At 42.8% G+C, this 20,226-nt stretch overlaps 1 protein-coding gene across 2 annotated transcripts in view; it reads right to left on the reverse strand.

Annotated features, from left to right (window-relative positions):
• The window catches only part of PIGU (phosphatidylinositol glycan anchor biosynthesis class U), an 83,228-nt gene that overhangs the window by 16,495 nt on the left and 46,507 nt on the right, over positions 1–20,226 (reverse strand). For both annotated transcript variants that reach the window (XM_060616026.3, XM_078444139.1), the window contains 4 exons: positions 17,199–17,296; positions 10,143–10,297; positions 8,367–8,510; positions 5,535–5,659 (listed from right to left, as the gene is read on the reverse strand). In XM_060616026.3, the coding sequence (XP_060472009.1) occupies positions 5,535–5,659; positions 8,367–8,510; positions 10,143–10,297; positions 17,199–17,296 (522 nt within the window). The remainder of the gene's footprint in view (positions 1–5,534; positions 5,660–8,366; positions 8,511–10,142; positions 10,298–17,198; positions 17,297–20,226) is intronic.

Here is a 20,226-nt window from a genome sequence, read left to right on the forward strand (position 1 = left end):
ATTGTATTTTAAAGAAAGTAATAAGTATTACTTAAAATAAACTAATTAAGAGAGCACCTTTAAAAAAACAACTTACCACTGGGTCTGGGTCCCAGCAGGCACTTAATGAACAGAAGTTCCCTTCCCCTCTCTGATCCTGACCTTTAGGAAATCCCTTCCTCCAAATCAGAGTCTGGGGAGACTTAAGAGATGGGAGCCTCCCAAACATTGAGGTCGTTTGTCCTGGCTGTACGGACACTTGGTAGAACTGCTATACCAGGGTTTCATGCATCAGAAGGGGGACTGGATTACACATGTGATTCTCAATTCTGGCTGCAAAATAAAATCACCGGGGGAGCCCTACCTGGACTAAGTATATCAGAGTGTCTCGGGGTGGGGCCTAGATATCCGTATTAGTTTGTAACTGCTTCTCTGGTGAGTCCAATATGCAGCCAGCACTTCCAACCAAAGGATGACAGCTGCAGACCCCTGGCAAATAAGACATCCAGACCAGTCTGTGACAGATTTCACTGGTCTTGTCACAGTCACAATCATCAGAACAAGGTAGTTCAGAGTTCTTGTTAAAGGCGAATGTTTTGAATTTAAGATTCATGAGAAGTGACAGGTGTCTCTTTGTTCCTGATTGTTGTTGTTAAAAAGTCCTTTCTCAGGGTGCTTGGGGGGCTCAGTCCGTTAAGCATCTGACTTTTGATTTCGGCTCAGGTCATGATTTCATGGTTTGTGAGATCAAGCCTGGCATCCGGCTCTGTGCTGACAGCATGGAGCCTGTTTGAGATTCTCTCTCTGTCTCTCTCTCTCTGTCTCTCTCTGTCTCTGTCTCTCTCCTCTCTCTCTCCTCTCTCTCTCTCTCTGCCCCTTCCCCACTCTCACTCTATGTCTCTCTCTCAAAATAAACATTTTTTCAATAAGTCCTTTTATGGGGGCACCTGGGTGGCTCAGTCAGTTAGGCGTCCGACTTCGGCTCAGGTCATGATCTCATGTTCTGTGAGTTCGATCCCCACATCGGGCTCTGTGCTGACAGCTCAGAACCTGGAGCCTACTTTGGATTCTGTGTCTCCCTCTCTCTCTCTGCCTCTCCCCCACTCATGCTCTTTCTCATTCTTAAAAAATAAATAAACATTAAAAAAAATTTTTTTTAAAGTCCTTTTATGAAATGGTGATGAATGGCTGGCAGTTGACTGTTTTAATGTTGTCAGCAAAATAAGTTGGCAACCCTGTCACCAGAGTTTAAAAAAAATGTTAGCAGTCTGTGAACTCCCATACTTTGGAAACACTGGCATGGAGAGCTTGCGGGGTCCTTTTTTCCTGACCTGAAAGTTCCATGATTCTGGGTTTTCAAAGCTGGGAGGGTAAAGCCCTGACTCAAGCCTTCCCGAGACTGTAGGGAAAGCCTCCTCCTTGCTCCCAGAACAAGAAGTCTGGGAAAGGGTTATGTGCATGGAGAATTACTATTATTAAACAATGTTACAACGTCAAGAAAGGAGAACAAACCTTTGCCATTCCTCCACTCCCACATCACTATTTACATTTCTCAGTGGTTCTTTCTGATCCCCTGGGCTGAAAAAAATCTATGCTATTCCTAAAACAAATCCTGTGGCCTGAGAGCCCAGGTAGCCCTTTGTTCCCTGCCTCTAGCCACTCTGGATTTCAGACAGGGTGACAAGAAGGTAACAAAGTGCACAGAGACTGGGAAGGCTCCCATGCAGCTCCTGGCTGCAATTACAAACAGCTGCAAAGATACATTCCCATGTGCCTGGAGGAACTGTCACCAGCATCCAGTTGGCTTCAGGCCTGTGGTGACCTTTGCAAGAACTGGGAGCTGCTACTCACTCTTGCTGGCTGACAGGCCAGAGGATTAAAGCTATACGCCAGAACACACAGAGCTGGGACCTGGGGCACAGGACAGCTTGTTCCAGGCACCAGGTGTCAGAGATGACCAGGACCTAATGAGACGAAAGGCTCACACTTCCTTAGACTTACTGGGTCAGATGGAATCAGATTCCCTACTACACCCACGGTGGCTTATCCAGTCTCTGCCTCGGTTGCTGACAAGCTGAAACTTCAGGCAAGTCACCTTCCCTCTCTGAGCCTCAGTCACTCAGAAATAAAATTCCACTTGAAGAATCCAGTCCAACTGGCAGGAGTGCAGGGGGGGAACTGGGAGCTTCAAAGGTACTTATTATGTTATTATTCTCTTTAATTTGTCTGGTTTTTAAATCCCTAGTCTCTTATATTTATACAATAGTTAATAAAAACAACACACACACACATACAAATACAGCCTTTGGTAACTGGATCTTTCAGCTGGACCACTGTAGGCTAGCACCAGCTCTGCCAGCAGGCTGTTCCCTAACACCACAATTGTGTGTCTGTATGACTCATCCTGGTCCCAAGCACCACAGAGTCCCAGCGTCTGGGGCCTATACTTGGGGCAGGGCCGACATACCTCGTCTCCTCCCCACTGGCCAGGACAGGAAAACAAAAAGGTGAATGTGTGAGCAGGCATGTTAGCACTGGCAACTAATGTTTAAATTGAATTCTTAGCCACATTACAAGTCTGAGTACCTTCACCCTAGACTCACAGACTTCTCAGTCTCCACTCATGGGTCCAAAGGACTAGGCTGGAGATGCTCCTGGCTGAATGTAACGACTCACAGCTGTCATGACCCAAACAGATACCGAGCATGAATATTCTCTGCCACAGTTGCTGGCCACTGGGGCGGGGGGCTGAGGGGGGGCGGGGGTGGTGGCAGAGGCCAGCCCACATTCTGTGCAGAGTCTTCAGTCAAGCTGAACTGTAAACTATTCGCCCAGACAGCCAGCAACAGCATCTATTAGATCATCTAGGTTTCTGGGAACCCCATCCTTAATTTCTCTGCGTCAACCCCAGAGGGCATAAAATAGCTTATTTCAAGCTTTGAAAAGTACATTCATTCCAATGACCCTGAATGACTCTACCAAGCCTGAAGCTTTGATCACGGAATTATGTAGGAACCCCCCCACCCGCATGATTCTTACTAATGGTAACTGCAGTGCTATTTATATACATTATTTCTCAAACTTAAAACACCCCTGGAAGATATTCTCCCCATTTTACAGATTAAAAACCAAGTGACTCAGAAAGGTTAGATGAATTTCCTAAAAAGAGAGAGCTGGTAATGGGAAAGCCAGGATCCAGATTCAAGTCTTTCTGGCTCCAGACTGTGTTCAGCAATATGGGATGAAATATTTTTTTTTAATTTTTTTTTGAATGTTTATTTTTGAGAGAGAGAGAGAGAGAGAGAGAGAGAGAGAGAGAATGAGCAGGGGAGGGGCAGAGAGAGAGGGAGACACAGAATCCAAACCATGCCCCAGGTTCCGAGCTGTCAGCACAGAGCCCGACGTGGGGCTCGAACTCACGAGCCGTGAGATCATGACCTGAACCGAAGTCAGATGAATGCTCAACCAACTGAGCCACACAGGCGCCCCGGGATGAAAGATTATTAAGGGCAAGAGACAGCTAAGAAAAAAATGACTCTACTTCTGAGGAAAGAGGATCAATGTCCCCAAGACCCACACTGTCACAAACTGGGGCATGTCCACATGTTTGGTGGCCTCATGATTTGTCACTGGCCACTCTGCTGGGGGGGGGTGGGGGCACCAGACTGACTCTGAGCCTGCTGGACTGGGTGATTCTTATCTGTGCAATGAGGACGTCATAGGCAGAAAACGCCACTTACTCCTCCCAGTCAGGCAGGACTGGTCACTGCCCCACAGGCCACCACCTGCGAGAGTAGTGTGCCTTGCCCGCCCACTCTGCTGTTTACCTTAGCTCAGAGGCCCAGTCTTACAGGTAGGTTTCCTTCTGGCAGCTGGTCAGTTTCACTTCCTGGTTGACACCCAGGCATCCCCAAACAATAACAAAGATTTCCTTCCTCTGAAGCCTGTCCTCCCCAAGTTCACTCTTGATACCTGGCTGTGCACTCCACTGTTATGGAAAATTCCATAGCTCCCTTCCCATTTTAGATTAGAGAATCGAGTATTGGGCACTTACACTGCCTGTTTATTACAGGGCTTAAAAACTCATCCAAAAACATGTGCTGAGTTGTGTGGGTCAGGTCTGATCCTGGGTGCTGGGAACACAGAGGTGAGTGAATCATAAGTCTGCCCCCAGGGAGCCCACAAACACTGAAGAGAACCCATGCAGAGGGCTAAAAGCCCAACTGAGGAAAATACTGGCAGTCTCGGAAGCATAACTAGCTCACTGTATGCCATCTTCTGAGGGGGGACATGGTTAGAGCTGCAGGGGTCTTCAGAGCAGGCAGATGTCCAGTGTTCTATAAACATTTAGGTGCAGTGCTGGGAAATGGTTCAAAGACCAAGGTCTAGTGTTCCACTGTCCAATGCGGTGGCTACCAGCCATGTGTGACTTTTTAAATTTAACTACATTTCAGTTAAAAATTCAGTTTCTCTACAAGCTCCTGGCTGGCTCAGTCGTTAGAGCTTGCAACTCTTTTTTTTTTTTTTTAATTTTTTTTAACGTTTATTTATCTTTGAGACAGAGAGAGAGACAGAGCATGAACGGGGGAGGGTCAGAGAGAGGGAGACACAGAATCTGAAACAGGCTCCAGGCTCTGAGCTGTCAGCACAGAGCCCGACGCGGGGCTCGAACTCACAGACCATGAGATCATGACCTGAGCTGAAGTCAGACGCTCAACCGACTGAGCCACCCAGGCGCCCCTAGAGCTTGCAACTCTTGATCTCAGAGCTGTGAGTTTGAGCTCTACACACTGAGATTATTTAAAAAATAATAATAAAATAAAATCTTCAGGGGCACCTGGGTAGCTCAGTTCGTTAAGCGTCTGACTTTGGCTCAGGTCATGATCTCATGGTTCGTGAGTGTGAGCCCCACATCAGGCTCTGTGCTGACACCTCAGAGCCTGGAGCATTCTTCAGATTCTGTGTCTCCCTCTCTCTCTGCCCCTCCCCTGCTCACACTTGCTCTCTCTCTCTCTCTCAAAAATGAACATTAAATTTTTTTTAAATAAAATCTTCAAAAAAAATTCAGTTTCTTAGTCATACTAGTGGCTATCCTATTGTACTGTGCAGATATAGAACATTTCTATCACCACAGAAAATCCTACTGGATAGCACTAGCTACAGGCTCACAGCAAGCCCTTCCACTTACCTGTCATATAATCTTGAACAAGTGGCTCTACCTTTCTGTACCTCAGTTTTTTAATCTGCAAAATGGTGTTATTTTTCCCTCCGAGACTGGTGTGAAGATAAAATGACCTAATGCATGTAACACTCCTAAAACCACAGTGGCCAGGTAGGTACTTAGTGACCAAAATATGGTAGTTATTTTTATTACCATCACTAGTCTGTAGTACCCAGCAGGCGGACACTGCCTCGTGTCATTCCCCCTCTCCCGGTGCTGCCAGCACACCAGATGCCAGGCAAATGCCTATCAATCTCTTTTTCCGTGTCTGTCTTATCCAGGGACCAGGCTGACACAAATCTGCCACCACAGGGTTAGAGGTGGGAGTACTCACATCTGTAGAGATGGTTCCACACAGGGAAGAAGGCCATGTAGAGGGCCACGTCCCCCACTGTTGGGTAGGACTTGAAGATGGAGATGATGGCAATCTGAATGAACATGAAGAAGACAGGGTGCTCCCTGGGGTGGGGTGGGGCAGGCAGAGAGGGAGAGATCAGTCAGGGACCAGGCACACCCGAGACTCCTGACCCCATCCCTCAAACCCCAAAATACTCTCAAGTGGACTTCAGGTAGGGTCTGGCTCTGCTACCCATAAGACATGGGGCCAGACCAAGCAGCAAAGCAGAAAACTGCAGGGACCCAGAGTTGCCCAGAGGTGGTGAGGAGGGCCCAGCAAACACTAGAGCAACAGCCCATTGCCCCCCACACCCCAGTTCTGAGCCTTCCCCGGCAAGAGTCACTAAGGAAGAAAACAAATGAAGTCAGCTTCATTACTGGGCTTTCATAGCTGCTGTCAGAGTAATCAGGCAGCCTCCCTTGCCAGAGGCCCCTCTGACACCCAGACCCCAGGGCAGGAAGTGCCTCCTTGCTGATGCTCTTTTTCTCTGACAGTAAGGCCAGTGGAGTCTATACACACTTAGCTATGATGAGCTCCTTTCCAGAAGGAGAAGTGAGAGCTGCAGGCAGCTTTTCAGCGCTTTTGGGCTGGAACTGGAGTTTTGTTACCTTAAACAACAATAACAGCTAGCATTTCCTAAACCCTCATGCTGTGACAAGTTCCGTCCTAGGCCCTCTCCTTGTGCTGTCACATGGGATCCTCACTATACCTCACCTACTCCTTGAGGTAGGCAATATCATCACCCATACTTTGCAGATGAGGAAAGAGGTTCAGATAAGGTAGATGAGTTTGTAAGCAGTGGAACTGTTTATCTCCAGAACTCCTGAGCAGCACCAAGACTGTTCTCCTGAGTGCCTAGCGTGATCACAGCTCTGGTCAGGAAGGGTGGGGACAGAGCTCAATCTCCAGTGTTCCTCCGAGGGCTGACCAAGTGCTACAAGGAAGCCAACAGAGAGAGGCCAGATCTACACCCTCCCCAGCTGTACCTAAACAACATGCATGTGGCCTACTTCTGCACACTACCTGGATGCCCAGCTCATAAAGGCTTTCTTCAGAGATTAATGGCAGTTATGTCTTGCAGGTCAAAGGTCAGGGTGACTCAATGGGTGTAAGTCTGAGATGTGGAGACAAACATGTACACACCCCAAACACTCCAGCAGTTTTACACAACAAATGCTTCAGACTCAGCCTGGCAAGTTTCAGTGCTATAGGCTCTCGAAGGGTCCAGCTAGCCCAGTGAGCATCTTCCTAAAAACAATCCAAATCACTGGCTGTGGGCTTTTTAGGTAGCTGGTAAGAGCTGCATGAAGAGCTTCATGGCCTATGAAAAGGCCAGTGAAAATCCAGTGACAAGAAACATGAAGACTAGAATCCCCTGCAATACTGTCTGGGGAGAGTTGGTCAGAAGGGCCCTGTTCCCACAAAGCTAGCACTGGAAGCAAACACTTGCAGGGGCTGGAGAGTCAGTGGAGCTTCAGATCCAGCCACAGGAAGGCAGCAGTGGAGAAAGTCACTTCATATAGTCTGTCCCCACAACCTTGAGGCCCTGGCCTGGGGTGGGTGGAGGTGGGGGGGGGTCACATGATGGTGCTGCTGTAGTCTACCCAGAAGCACCTGTGGCCTTTCACATGCAGACAATGAAAGGTGCTACAGAGTGAGGAAAGGTGTTCCAGGCTCCCAGCTTCTCTCAGCCCAGTGGCTAGGCCTGACCAGATCAAGGGCAGAGACTGGGCGTGACAGATAGCTGGAGAGCTTGGCTGGGCAACGCTGCCAGAGTTCCAGAGACTGCCAGGCCAAGGAAAGTTTTCTGTCAGATGCCAGGCCAAGGCTCTGTCATGGGAAGGAGGCATGAGCTCTGAGCTTTTACAGAATGGGAACCATGTGCATTGGTACACTGGCCATGAAGACTGGCAGGAAGGTTAGAACAGAGAACTCAGGTTCTTGAAATTTAAACCAAACTCTCTTCTAGGTTCCCTGGACTATCAATGCATATCTGTATGATTCAGTGCCTCTTTTCCCTGCTCTGATAATAGAACATTTTCCAGGGACCACTACAAGTGATCTCTCTCAGGAGTTTGGCATGGTGCCAGGGGATGAGTATAGATGTTGGAGACAAACTTTGGTCTGAATCTCAGCTCCACTACTTACTAGCTGTGTGACTCTGGGAAAATCACTCCACTTCTCTGAATGTCCATTTCCTCAACTATAAAATGGGCGTAATGATAATAAAATGATGCCTACTTCCAAGAGATGCCAGAAAGGTTAGGTATAAATACATTTCAGAAAACCTAAAAAGGGCTGGGATGGAGCCAGGCTCAATACATGTTAGTTTTCTTATGCTGCAGAAGAGACAAGCCTTAAAGGAAATTGATCAGAAGATTAAACAGAGCTGCAGGTGGCCAACCTCCCAACTAACACATCCTGAGTCTCCATTGTCACTGGGCTACTCATGGAGGACGCCCAATAAGATGCACTTTTTCTAAAGACCCTTTATAACTCCAAACCCTTCCTCTATCCAAAATAGCGAGTGGGTTCAGTAGCACTGTGGGCTCAAAGTGAAGCTAGGGAAAATATCAGGGTGCTCCCTGCAGCCTGCACTCATGTGTGACTCTATTGCTGGCTATGGCTACTGGCACCTGAGGCCAGTAAAGGTAGGGTTCCCTGGAGAAAGATGGCATAAACCTGAGAGAGGATACTCCTAGTTTGAAAGGTGCCTGTAAGACTACAAATGGCTCTGCAGACAAAGAAACAGCAGGTCCAACCACTTACTTTAGCTTTATGGCTAAGGGAATGGTGTAGAAGAAGACGTTGATCTGAAACACACATACAAAGAAGAGGCTGAAGTGCTCAAACATCTCCGCGAAGAAGTACCAAAAAAGACCGATGTTTGGAGTGAGATCTGGAACAGAAAGTCTGGAATGAAGAAAACAAAGAGGGAGAAAAAAAGAGAGCCAAATTTTAAATGGTCTGCCTTGACCTGGTTTTCTCCTAAAGAATTTGGTCACTACTGGGCAGCCAAAGATGACTTTGTCCCCACAGTTATCAGGATGTGAGGGGCCCTACAGGCACCCTGGATATAGGTAATTAATAAAAACAAGAGGCAGAGAAACAGAGAATGATAACCCATAACAAATATCAACTAAACCAAATTCTGGCATGCATCAAAGATCTGAAATGAGGCAGGATTTGGGCTAGAAGTCAAAAGACCAGCCCCTCTTTTACTGCCTAAAATATATATGTTTAAATTTAGGAGATACCCAGGATATACAAGAGAGGAATGGGTTTTAAACAGACAGTATCTATTTGGGGCATTACAAAGACTTGCCCAGAGGAGCGAGCTCAAAGATCCTGCTGCTCCCCATTCTTGCTCCACATCCTGACAACAGGAGCCAGAGACTGAGTGCCTGACACTGCAGTGACTTCTGGGGTCTTGAGGAAGCACTGGCAGGTTCCAGCTAGGATCCCGGATCTCATTTGAGAAATAAGGGTTTCACTGGAAAACTTTTCGTCTAGTTCTATTAGATAAAGATTGGTTGCAAATCTGGCTCTTCTAAAAATTTACATTATATGTCTTATTTTCAAAAACACAGATTTGGAACTGATGTCAATTCACGATTTTAAAAGGGCAGTAAGTGGAGCATGAAGAAGGAAGAAATAGGCAATGGCTCATGGTCAGAGTGCACTGACCAAGGCCTCCACCCAGGGCATTTCTTTGCCTCCTGCTGTGACTACATTTCCTTTTCTGTGAAATGAGGTAAAGAACACAATCCTGTGGGCCAGCAAAAACCAGGAAAAGCTTTTCACCGGCATTACAAACTCTTACTTAAAGCTCAGCATGAAGAGCTACAAGTTATGCATAGCCAGGATTTAACACAAATTAGCAGTCCAGAATTCCAAAGGGGAGTCTGCCCCTCCAGATCCCCTCCCCACCCTGACAGATTTAACTGTCTATCACCTCAATGGGCTGTGAGGTCCCTGAGGCTTGAGCAGCGACCTTCCCGTCCTCCTCAGCATACCACACAGAGAGTATTGGGAAACGTCTGCAGAATTCATACTCCATTTTTATTTTCTCTAAAAGTTTGACACGTGGGAGGTGGCTTTATTTTAAAACTGTCAGAGACCCTCTTGCAGTAGAGGAATATATCCATTCCTGTTTGGGACTGAGCCAAACCCTTCCAGGCAGAGGCTGGTAGTTGCTTCAGATGTTCCTAGAGAGTGCTCTTTAATCTCACAGGATCAAAGGTACGCACTAGACCTGTGGTTCTCAAAGTCTGCTCTTCCCTGGATCAGCAGCATCAGCATCACCTGAAAACTTGTTAGAAATGTAAATTCTTGGTTCCTATCCCAAATTTACTTAATCAAAACCTCTAGGGGCGGGGCCCAGAAATCTGGGTGTTAATAAGCCCTGCAGGTGTTTCTGGTGCACACTGAAGTTTAAGGACCCCTGTATCTTGATGCTCCCTGTGGTTGCGCACCCTCTGATTCCACCTGGAGTTGTGAAAAACAAATTAGCTTCCAGAGTTTTCTAATGAAGTCATTACTTACATGAAGCCATACACTGCAGGGATGAAGTCCCAGGAGCTGAGAAGGAAGAAGGAGAGGCAAATGATTACCACTAGGCTTCCCACGTACATCATGGCATACTCCCAAGAGAAGATCCAGAAAGCTTTGCTCTTCACTTTCACAGGTATATACTGCCGCTAGGAGAGAGGGCAAAATGGTACATTTAGGGATGTCAAGGACAGAAAGAAGTTATCAGCTTAAACTTCAAGATCCCTTCTGCAAAGCACAGGACACAGAAAAATGGAAAATCAAAGGACTGAAAAGGATTTCCTTGTGTTAAACCCTAACCAAAAGAAAACAAGTTTAATTATACTATTACCAGATAAAATAAACTCTGATGTAAAAAGTATTACAGAAATTAAGATGTTTCATAATGATAAAAGGTGCAATTCATCAGAAAGATGTAACAGCTTTAAACCTGTATGTACCTAATAACACAGTCTCAAATATATAAAACAAACATGGACAGGGCTACAAAGGAAAAACGGACATAACCATCATCAGTAGATAACAGACAGATCACAGAGACAACAATCAGGAACCAAGTAGGAAATATGAATAACACATTTTCTTTTTAAAGGTTTAAAAAAGTTTATTTATTTATTGGGCTGGGCGGGGGGGGGGGGGGGGGAGGGAAGGTGCAGAGAGAAAGAGAATCCCAAGTAGGCTTCACTGCAGCACTGAGCCTGACACAGGGCTCAATCCCACAAACCATGAGATCATGACCTGAGCCAATTCAAGGGTTGGACACTTAACCAACTGAGCCACCCAGGTGCCCCTGAAGAGCACACTTTTAATAAATTTGTAACTTCTTTGAGAATGAGTCAGGGAAAAAAAAAAAAAAAAAAAATCTGTATATCCAGAGAGATACAGAAAATGTGGCAAAATGGTAACTGGGTAATCTAAATAAAAGGTACTTATTATACTAGTCTTTCAACTTTTCTAAAGCATGAAAAAATTAGGGAAAAACTAATTCAAGAAGAAACAAAATTGAATGGTCCTATAAGCATTTAAGAAACTGAATTAGTAATGAAAAATTTTCCCATAAAGAGTAGGCCCTAAGCAAAATAAGTCAGGCAGAGAAAGACAAATACCATATGATTTTACTCATATGTGGAATTTAAGAAACAAAACAGATGAACACAGGGAAAGGGAAGGAAAAATAAAACAAGGTAAAAACAGAGGGAGGCAAACCATGAGAGACCCTCAACTATAGAGAACAAACTGAGGGTTGCTGGAAGGAAACTGGGTGAGGTGATGAGCTAAATGGGTGATGGGCATTAAGGAGGGCACTTGTGATGAACACTGGGTGTTATATGTAATTGATGAATCACTAAATTCTACTCCTGAAACCAATACTGCACTATATGATAATTAACTTGAATTTAAATAAAAACTTGGAAGGAAAAAAAAAAAAAAAAAAAAAAGAGCAGGCCCAGCCAGTTTTACAGGAAAGTTCTACCAACATTCAAGGTGATTCTAATCTTACATTAATTCTTTCACAGCAAATATCATAAACTTGATACCAAAACCATTTACCAACACGAATACAAAAATACTAAATGAAGTATTACCTAATATAATTCAGCAATATATGATAAAATTGGGTTATAACTAGGTTGGACATATTCAAAAATCAAGGTTAATGCAACGTAAGAAAAGCTATTAATATATGTATCACAAACAGTTTAAAAATAAATCATATTACTCAGCCATCAAAAAGAATGAAGTCTTGCCATATGCAATGACGTGAATGGATCTAGAGTGTATTATGCTAAGCAAAATAAGTGAGTCAGAGAAAGACAAATACCATATGATTTCACTCATGTGTGGAATTTAAGAAATAAAACAAGATGAACATAGGGGAAGGAAGAAAAAAGAGGCGGGAGGCAAACCATAAGAGACTCCTTTTTTTTTTTTTAATGTTTATTTATTTTTGAGAGAGAGAGACAGAGCATGAGCGAGGGAGAGGCAGAGAGAGGAGACAGAATCTGAAGCAGGCTCCAGATGTCAGCACAGAGCCCGATATGAGGCTCCAACTCACGAGCCATGAGATCATGACCTGAGCCAAAGTTGGATGCTTAAATGAGCCACCGAGGCGCCCCAAGAGACTCTTAACTATAGAGAACAAACTAAGAGTTGCTGGAGGAGAGGTGGGTGGCGGATAGGCTAAATGGATGATGGGTATTAAGGAGGGTACTTGTTGTGATGAGCACTGGTGTTTCATGTATGTGATGAATCACTAAATTCTACTCCTGAAATCAATATTATACTATATGTTAACTATGTTGTTAACTAAAAATGCCAACAAGCTATTTTATGGAATTATACAAGATTAAAGTTTATATGGAAATATAAACATGCAAGGAATAAAGTACTAATACATGCCACAACAGAGATGAACCTCGAAAACATCATGCTAAGTGAAATAAATCAGTCACAAAAGACCACATATTGTATGATTCTATTTATATGAAATGTCCAGGACAGCATATAAAGGCAAAAAGCGGAATACTGGTTGCTTAGAGCTAGAGGGGAAAGGGGAACTGGGGAAAAACAGAGTGACTTAATGGGCATAGGGTTTCTTTCTGGGTTATAAAAATGTTGTAGAATTGATTGTGGTAATGGCTGCACAACTCTGTGAATATACTAAAAATCACTGAATTGTATACTTTAAATAGGTCAATTGTTTGCTATGTAAACTATATCTTGATAAACAATAAAAGCTGTTAAAAGAAAAACACCATAAATAAGTCAAAAGATAAATGAAAAACTAGAAGAAAATATTTGCAGACAAAGGGTTAATAATACTTCTAATATATAAAGGATTCTTCAAAATGGAGAGAAAATAGATCAAAATGCAAGAGAAAAATGAGCAGAAAAAATGAATAGACAATCCACAAATATGAAAAAATGTTCAAACTCACTCATATTTTTAAAAATGCAAATTAAAACAACACTGAGATACCATTTCTCAGAATCAGACTGGCAAAGATTTTTTAATGTGACAACACATTCTATTAGCAAGGCTGTGGAAAAATAGGCAATGTCATACATTCTTATGTCATACATAAGAATACAAAAATTGTACAATCCTTATGGAGGGAAATTTAAAAAGACCTAAAAAAAAAAAACTACATATATACTTACCTTTGGATCCAGTAATTCTATTTCTAGAAATCTACCTTGAAGATATCCCTCCAACAACACGAAAATACATATATGCAAGGTTACTCATTAAAGCATTAACTATGATAGCAAAATACTGGAAACAATCTAAATTCCCATACAAAGGAGAAAAGTTGAACAAACTATGGTACGTCCATACAATGAAGTCCTATGCGGCTGTAAAAAAGAAGATCTCTATGTATCAATATACAGTGACTTCCAGGAAATAATAGTAAAAAAAGCAAAGCACAAAAGAGTACCTAGAGTATGCTATCCTTCATATGAGAAAGAAGGAAATACACATGTGTCTGCTCATTTGTGCAAAAGAAATACAAGAAGGATAAACCAGAAACTAAAAACAGTTACTTGGGGTGACAGAGGAAGAAGGAAAAAGAAAAGAACAAGATAGCAGGGATGAGGGCAGGGTAATACTTCTCTGAATATGTTTTTTGTATAGCTGATTCTTAGAACCACAGCAGTATTTCTTAGTCTCTTCACATACCCCCAAAAAACCAAAAAATTAAAATCGACCAAGGTGTAGGGGAAATCCAAAATTAATACAAGCAGTAATAAATGAGTCTAACTATATGTCAAATTAATAAGATACCTACATTGAAGGGTTACATGGGAGAAGAAAACTAACCTGAGTGACTTTGAGAAACAGTAACCTGACAGAATTCTGTAATGCTAAAGACAAAAAGAACTACACATATGTGTTATAATCAAGTCAGTAGATATATTTCTTTTTTAAAAAAAGATTTATTTATTTATTTAAGTAATGTCTACATCCAAAGTCGGGCTCGAACTCATCACTCCAAGATCAAGAGTCACATGCTCCACCGACAGAGCCAGCCAGGCGACCCAGTACATATATTTCTGACCTGGGTATTTCTCACAGAAATTCTAGAACCACTTTATGTTGATTTTAGAACTGAACATATTAGCAAATATACTGCAGATAATGCAAGTTGGGCTTCCAACCATTAGAGAAAAATTATACACAAGGAAAAGGGAAAGACTAAAGTGAACCCTTTGGTGTCAGACTGGACTCACTGGTATCAGTATAAACAGGTATCAGTATGAAGAGATAGGGAGAAAAAGAATTACAGACATAGGGGCGGGGTTAGTATACATACATATATTTCACAGCTGTCTGTTAGAAGCAATGCCGCCCAGATAACAATAAGCAGACCTATAATCCTCGGTTTCTCAATGATTTTCACCAATAAAAGCAACCAAGAGTCCTTGAAGAATTGATTCCAGGGCTGGAGCAGGGAAAATACAAGATGAACCTGGAACATCTTGTGGCACCAGAAAGAAAGGAAAGAAAGGCTCAAGAAGACAAGGCTAGTCAAAAAAACACAAAAGCCAATCTAAAAGAGCCCCCAATGGTCAAAGCTAGAAAAATTGTAGCAAAAAGCTAATATTAGTATTAGATTTTTCTTTTTTGAAGTGAAATTCACACACCACATGTTTAACTATTTTAAAGTATGCAATTCGGGTTCTTCAACAGTTGCCTTGAAAGAAGTCTGAGGTGGATGAAGGCTAGCTCCCACTCTACAATCTTGCTGCAAAGAAAACAAGTTCCAGACCAGATTCTGGCATACTTAACATTTATTAAACAAATATTCACTAGCAAGCAAGCACAGAGCAGTTCACACAAATCATTCTAGAAGGTCCATTAGTTGTTTCAATCACAGATTGTAAAAAAAGCTTCACTGGGGCACCTAGGTGGCTCAGCTGGTTGAGTATCCAACTTTTGATTTTGGCTCCAGTCATGATCCCAAGGCTGTGGAATTGAGCCCACATGGTTGTATCCATTTCTCCTAGTGCTCAGACTTTCTAAAGAATGAACTGAGGGGCGCCTGGGTGGCTCAGTCGGTTAAGCGTCCGACTTCAGCTCAGGTCACGATCTCACCGTCCGTGAGTTCGAGCCCCGCGTCGGGCTCTGGGCTGATGGCTCAGAGCCTGGAGCCTGCTTCTGATTCTGTGTCTCCCTCTCTCTCTGCCCCTCCCCCGTTCATGCTCTGTCTCTCTCAGTCTCAAAAATAAATAAATGTTAAAAAAAAAAAAGAATGAACTGTAAGTATGAAGTAATAAAGGAAACGCAAACAACATACTATTATGTGGAAAAATTCTTGGATTCAACAAGAATCTAGAAAGAGAATCAAAGCAAAATAACTTCACAGTGCAATGATACATCTATTAGACTAGCAACCATAACTCAAATTTGAAAAGCCAGTGCTGGCAGCCTGGGAGGAAATGGTTCACTATACTTTATTTTATTTTATTGTTTTTAAAGATTTTATTTTCAAGTGTTCTCTACATGCAACATGGGGCTCAAACTTCCAACCTCAAGATCAAGAGTTGAATGCTCTACGAACTGAGCCAGCAAGGCGCCCGTGGTTCACTCTAGACACTTTTGGTGGCACTACAAATGGGCTCAAGCTTTTTGGTGAACACTCTGGTCTTGCATAATAAGGACTATGAAAATTCTCACACCTTTGGGTCCAGTGAGTTACCTGGAGGTACATACTTTAAGGAAATAACTTAAAGAAAACTAACTTTCTATACTATTTATATCAATGACAACCAGGGCATATCTCAAATTTCCTAAACAGGATGAAGACCAAGCTAATCATGAATCACTGTGTACATCAAGACAAAGACATATTATGAAGTCACTTAAAATGACAAACATATAGCCTATTCCAATAAATGGAGGTATATACTGTTTTAGCAACACTGCTTTTTTTTTTTTTTTTTAAGTTGATTTATTTATTTTGAGAGAGAGAGGGTGTGAGGCAGAAAGAGAGGAGGAGAGAGAATCCCAAGCAGGCTTTGCACCATCAGCACAGAGCCCAATATGGGGCTCAAACTCATGAACCATAAGATCATCATGACTTGAGCTGAAATCAAGAATAGGACACTTAACTGACTGAGCCACCTAGGCACCCCAGCAACAGTGTTTATAATTAAGAACAAAGGCTCTGAAATCAGATATTTCTTGGTTTGAATTGTGGCACTGTCCTCTGTACATTTTCAAGAAATGTTTCTCTTCTAAAAATGGATTTGGACCATGCAGGACCTGAAAATGGTTACTTGCTCTTGAGGAAATATGTGTATTCTCATTGGTGTGGAAAAGGCAGACAGTCAGAGGGCAAGTTCTTGCATCAGGATGCTTGAGTTCATATCTCAGCACTGTCACTTGCTGGCCATGTCACCTTAGGCAAGTAACTGTGCCGGCCAATATTCCAGCTGCAATTCATGGATGTATTATGGCTAATAATAGACTAATACATAGCTAATACTATGACCTACCTCAAAAGTTCTTATGAGGTTGAAATGAAACGATGCCTGCAGAGTGCTCAGTATAGTGTCAGACATAGTAAGTTCTCAGTAAATGTCAGCAATCTGTATTCTTCAATTAATATTTATTGATCACTCACCATGGTCCCAGGATTGCATTACGTACACCCACAACGTTTAATTCCTACAAGAACCTTACATGATGAGTGCTGTTATACAGAAAAGTTTTTTAAAAATGAGCTTAGAGAGGGGTCTATGAATATTAGATGAGAGAAGGAAAATGCAAGATGGTTGGTAGATTCCAACTACACACACATAAAATGAAATACACTTAAACATTTGCAATGTTATGCATAATTAGAACTTAATGGTCACTACGCCCATTTTGTTTAAAGTTAGTCAAGTTTCTTTGTTTGTGTTTTCAAGTAGAAGCAAGTAGATGTGAGACAGGGACCCGGTCCCATTGCCTTTATTGAGCCATGCCCTTCATTGCCCCAGGCAGTGACTGGGCCATGTATTAAATGTCACTTGAGTGTTGGCTTCTGACCAGCAAGTGCTTACCTGGAGGAGATAGAGGAGTCCTGGAACAAACAAGGTGAGTGGGTACAGAGACTGGTATGTTGCTAAGGCAAGAAAAATAGCACTGAGGAAGGCACTACCTGTAAAAGGAAAAAAAAAAAAAAAAAAAAAAAAAAAAGAAAAAAGAAAGAAATAATCCAGCTTTATCAATCAGGATTAGACTCAGCAAGTCCCAAAAGCAAGAAACTTTCTGTAACTGGTCAAATAAGCTCTTGTCAAATATCTCCTGGTGCACAAGGTGCTATGCAAACTCACAGATTGATTTCCCATGAAAGGAAACCTAAGAACTCAAAACCATTTACCTTTAGCAACCTGAGACCCCTCAAGTATGTTTCCTGTAAAATTTTCAGACCGAATAAAGGGATCAAGTCTATTAATATCTATGTCCAATTTAACTTATCAACTAAGTCCACAATTATTGCTTAAGCAATTCAGAGCTATGAAGCCTATCCCTATTTTACAATACCCTTTCCTTATGGACTATCTTCAGGTCATGTGTTTATCATTAAAGTATATTAATTTTTATTAATAATTTCCCCATTTCCTACATAAAATGGCCCACTATGGAATTATTAAACATGATGTTACAACAAATTTGCAATGACATGGAAAGATATTTATAACATCCTATTAATTGAAAGTTATAAAAGAGATATATACTATGATCTCATTTAAAAGAAAACATGCAGGGGCGCCTGGGTGGCTCGGTAGGTTGAGCGTCCGACTTCGGCTCAGGTCATGATCTCACGGTCCGTGAGTTCGAGCCCCGCGTCGGGCTCTGGGCTGATGGCTCAGAGCCTGGAGCCTGCTTCCGATTCTGTGTCTCCCTCTCTCTCTGCCCCTCCCCCGTTCATGCTCTGTCTCTCTCTGTCTCAAAAATAAATAAGTGTTAAAAAAAAAAAAATTTAAAAAAAAAAAAGAAAAAAGAAAACATGCAGGGTATGCCTGAGTGGCTCAGTCAGTTAAGTGTCTGACTCTTGATTTTGGCTCAGGTCATGATCTCTCAATTCATGGGTTCAAGCCCTGTGTCAGGCTCTGCATGAATAGCACGGGGCCTGCTTGGGATTCTCTCTCTCCCTCTCTCTCTGCCCCTCCCTTGTGTGCACTCTCTCTCTCAAAATAAATAAATAAACTTAAAAAAAAAAAACCATGCATAAGTAAATTAAAAAAAAAAAGACTAAAAGACGAGGCCCAAAGTTCACAGTGGTTTTTTTTCTCAGTGGTTGGATTACTAATTTTTTTTTTATTTTTGCTTCTCTGTATTTTCTAAGTTTTCTTTTTTTGAAAATTTTTTAATGTTTCATTTATTTTTGAGAGATAGAGACAGAACATGAGTGGGGGAGGGGCAGAGAGAGAGAGAGAGAGACACAGACTCTGTCAGCACAGAGCCCAACGTGGGGCTCAAACCCATGAACTGTGAGATCATGAGCTGAGCCGTAGTTGGACATTTAACCGACTGAGCCACCCAGGCATCCCTCTAAGTTTTCTATAATGAACATCCTTTGTTTATGTCATAAGAAAAAATTGATTTCTTTTTTAAAAAACCAAATAGCTATTCTCTTTCAGATGTTTTAGACAACAGAGTACCCTAAAACCAAAGCTAGAGAACACAAATTAGCAACAGAGGTTTCAAAGTGGCCCAGAAATCAGGAGAGTGATTGACAGTTCAAGGCTGTTATCTTGTGATGATAATGTTTCATAACTGACAGGTCTTGTGGTCACTCTCATTAGTGTGGGTCAACTGTTTACTGGAAATAAGATATCCTCTCAATGGTGTTTCATTAAAGGAGTAACCAGTAACTCCACTCAGGAGTTTTACCCTCTCCCAACCCAGCTCCAGAAACAAACAGAAGGAGATGATCCATAGGATTTTTTGCCCACCAAAGTAGTCTATTTCCTTGATCTAAGAGCCACTTTGGAAGAGGAGGGTTACAAATGTGACTACTTTACAGGAGAGTGAGTGGAGAGAAGAGAACTTTGAGGGCTTCATACCTCAAACCAAAGAAACTCATCAGCTAGGAACAATTCCTGGTTGAAATAAAGTGGAAGGAAGGCAGAAAAAGGAGGAAGCTGGAAATAAAAGACCAAGGACAGAATTCTAAGGGCTGGGCTGTTTTGCATTGCTGATCAGTGCCAGGCATGATGTCCTGTGTCCAGGGTGCTTGTAAACATGACTGAGCAGGGACAGGATCATGCCCAGCCAAGCTGTGCCACCGCCAAAGGCCCCCACATTCCCGCTGAGCCACAGACACCTAGAACCAGAACCAGGTCAATTCTGAGATAGGGAGATGGCAGCGGTGGAGAAGGGGCTGTTCTGGAGTCTGACAGCTAAACTGGGCTCAAGATTCCCTGACTTGGCCAAAATCTGAATGACACTGTGTGGGAAACCAGCTAAGGGAGGAAAAAAAAATGGAAAGAACTTTTAAATTTAACATGGCTTTCTATAGAGACTAGGGTGCAAGAGAAACAGGCTCTTACCAGAGGAGGGAGGCTAATGCTCCAACTCCATCCGTTCTTATAAAAGTGGTGAAAACAAACATGTGACTTTCACCCCTCTCTCTCCCAGAAGACACCAGGGAGTGAAATAAACACAGTCACCTCCTGTCCTAATTGCCTGAGCTCAGTAATTACTTGTCTGGAGCAGCTGACTATCTATAAGGGCCAATAGAGAAGAAAGCGCTCATAGCATTATAGAATGGACTCATGAGTTTCAGAGACTTGGTCCCTGGATTGGGAAGAAGCACTCTTCCTTCCTTAGACGTAATCAATAGTTAGGAAAAATCTGTTCCTTCTGCTATTCTCTACCAGTGAGTGGCAGCAACATCTCCTTGCTTACTGCAGTGACCCTTCACCCCTCCACGCCCACACTCCTTCTACCAGTCATGTCCTGTTGATCGACCCCTGGAACATCCACCACTGCAGTTCCTGCTCTCATCATCTGTTGCCACACGTTTTCAGCAGCCTCTTCCTTCTCCCCAGTGGTGTCCCCAATCTCCTCCCATGTAATCCT

The sequence above is a fragment of the Panthera onca genome, chromosome A3 (genome assembly GCF_046562875.1).
Source record: "Panthera onca isolate mPanOnc1 chromosome A3, mPanOnc1 haplotype 2, whole genome shotgun sequence".
NCBI classification, from domain to species: Eukaryota; Metazoa; Chordata; class Mammalia; order Carnivora; family Felidae; genus Panthera; species Panthera onca.